This window comes from Salpingoeca rosetta (assembly GCF_000188695.1).
Source record: "Salpingoeca rosetta unplaced genomic scaffold supercont1.34, whole genome shotgun sequence".
Classification (NCBI taxonomy): Eukaryota; class Choanoflagellata; order Craspedida; family Salpingoecidae; genus Salpingoeca; species Salpingoeca rosetta.
In genome coordinates this window covers 184,009-186,508 of record NW_004754900.1, presented here as the reverse complement: position 1 = coordinate 186,508, position 2,500 = coordinate 184,009, and the positions used below count along the sequence as shown (strand labels likewise).

The 2,500-nt window shown below is 56.8% G+C and overlaps 2 protein-coding genes across 2 annotated transcripts in view; both read right to left on the bottom strand.

The window, feature by feature from the left end:
• Nucleotides 1-924, bottom strand: part of PTSG_10694 (uncharacterized protein) — a gene marked incomplete at both ends in the record, with an annotated part of 7,079 nt that extends 6,155 nt beyond the window's left edge. The window contains 3 exons of the mRNA XM_004988602.1: nt 1-6; nt 158-228; nt 666-924. The exon at nt 1-6 is cut by the window's left edge and continues 51 nt beyond it. Of these exons, the coding sequence (XP_004988659.1) occupies nt 1-6; nt 158-228; nt 666-924 (336 nt within the window). The remainder of the gene's footprint in view (nt 7-157; nt 229-665) is intronic.
• Nucleotides 925-1,270: 346 nt separating this feature from the next.
• Nucleotides 1,271-2,295, bottom strand: PTSG_10693 (uncharacterized protein; the record flags this gene model as incomplete). Its single annotated transcript, XM_004988601.1, has 3 exons — nt 1,271-1,417; nt 1,710-1,811; nt 2,106-2,295. 3 exons carry the CDS (start codon nt 2,293-2,295, stop codon nt 1,317-1,319), a joined length of 393 nt encoding a protein of 130 aa, XP_004988658.1. The 3' UTR covers nt 1,271-1,316.
• Between the last annotated feature and the right edge of the window lie 205 nt (nt 2,296-2,500).

Sequence of the window (2,500 nt, the reverse complement as noted above, 5' to 3'; positions counted from 1 at the left end):
CACCATCTGTATGGAATGGGGGATGGCATCAAGTTAGTATGCCAGAGGGTGGGATGGCAGGCCCACTTCCCCCAACGTGATGTGGTGCAAGCAGAGGACAAAAAGAGCGCATGGAGCGTTGCGCGGTGCGCGATGCACGTGGGCGGGGAAAGCTGACCCGAGAGGAGCGGAGTGGAGACAGGCGCATCACGGCCACAGCGAGCACCAACAGAATGGCGTACATGGACACTGTGTGGAGGACACGGGCAACAGGTGAGCTGCGTGTATGGGTGTGCAGAGGGTATTGATGGCGTAGCATGGACTGACGATTCAACAGATAGGTGGGGGAGGAAGACACACGCAGGCAGGCAGGCAGCTCGGTAGGATAGGTGTACATGGATGAGACACACAGACACGGGGAGACAGGGAGACAGACACAGGGAGACAGATACGGGGAGACAGACACAGGGAGACAGACACAGGGAGACAGACACAGGGAGACAGACACAGGGAGATAGATAGACAGACAGACAGGCAGACAGACACACACACACACACACACACACACACACACACACACACACACACACACACACACACACACACACACACACACACACACACACACACACACACACACACACACACACACACACACACACACACACATGCACAAACAAACTTACTGACGACCCAGAGGGGCCACTGCTGAGGCGACTGCATGAGCGTGGGGCACATGACGGTGCAGTTGGCCGGGTCGCTGTGCAGCATGGAGTCGCTGTCTGCTCCCAACGGGTTGTGGTCGTGGCCCTCAAAGCCACCGCGGCCATCATCGTCGTCTGTGGCCAGCCACATGCCATTGTGAGCTGCTGCATGTGCAGCGATGACACGGCTGCCAACAGCGACTACAGCGGCAGCAATGGCAGCCACCGAGCGCACTGCCATTGCTGTGTGGGAGGAGGGGGGCTTGCGGATGGGAGCAGAGTTGGACGGTGTTGGAGCAGGTGTTGGAGTGGAAGGACAACACTTCTTCTCTTCTTTCGCTTTGTTGATGTGAGTTTTGGAGATGAGAGTGTTGCGCGGATGATGAATGACGTGACCTCCAACCCCCCCCCCCCCCTCACACCCACACACACCCGCACATACACCCACTCTCTCATTTGATGGGTTGACTGTGTGCTGCTGACACGAGTGGTGATCTCATTCATTCGTTGGTTCATTCGTTATCGAGTGGCTCGTTCCCCCAACCCCCAGCCATATTGACTGCTGCGCAGGTGTGCCACCACCAACTGCCATTGTTGTGTAATGCGTTGCATTGTCTGTCACATGCGGTGCCGTCACCTGGTGGAGTGCAGCAAGTCCACGCCATATTCCCTGTACTCGTCACGTGAGATCCAGTGGAAGTTGAAGCCTTTGCTCGACGCAACAACAGACCCGCCTGCAGTGTTGTGTGTGTGTGGGGCGGGGGAGGAAGGAAAGGGTGATTCGAACGGTGTCAGAGTGAAGACGAGAGGATGGGCAGAAAGCATGGACAAGACACGCACACACACTGGCGTGCACGCACGCACACACAGACACACACACACACACTCTCTCTCTCTCCCTCCCTCTCTCTCTCTCTCTCTCTCTCTCTCTCTCTCTCTCTCTCTCTCTCTCTCTCGCTCTCTCTCTCTCTCACACACACACACACACACAAATTTCTTCCCCTCCGCTCCCCTCCCTTTGCCCACCTGTCCATACGGCGAGGTGTCTGTTCGGGTCGTCAACAATGTTAATCTCCACAGCTGGGGGCGCAATCTCTCTCAACTCCTTCCGTAACCGATCAGCGAACCCTGCACACGAGAACCGTAGCGGAGGTAAGAGACAGGGAGACAGACACAGGGAGACAGATACGGGGAGACAGACACAGGGAGACAGACACAGGGAGACAGACACAGGGAGACAGACTTAAAAGACATTCAAACGGACACACACACCCACACCCACACCCACACCCACACCCACCCACACCCACCCACACCCACCCACACACACCCACACACGCACACACACACACACACACACACACACACACACACACACACACACACACACACACACACACACACATGCACAAACAAACTTACTGACGACCCAGAGGGGCCACTGCTGAGGCGACTGCATGAGCGTGGGGCACATGACGGTGCAGTTGGCCGGGTCGCTGTGCAGCATGGAGTCGCTGTCTGCTCCCAACGGGTTGTGGTCGTGGCCCTCAAAGCCACCGCGGCCATCATCGTCGTCTGTGGCCAGCCACATGCCATTGGGAGCTGCTTGCATGTGCAGCGATGACACGGCTGCCCAACAGCGACTACAGCGGCAGCAATGGCAGCCACCGAGCGCACTGCCATTGCTGTGTGGGAGAGGGGGCTTGCGGATGGGAGCAAGTTGGACGGTGTTGGAGCAGGTGTTGGAGTGGAAGGACAACACATCATTCTCTTCTTTCCCTTTTGTTAGAGGTGAAGTTATTGGAAAATGAAAAGTG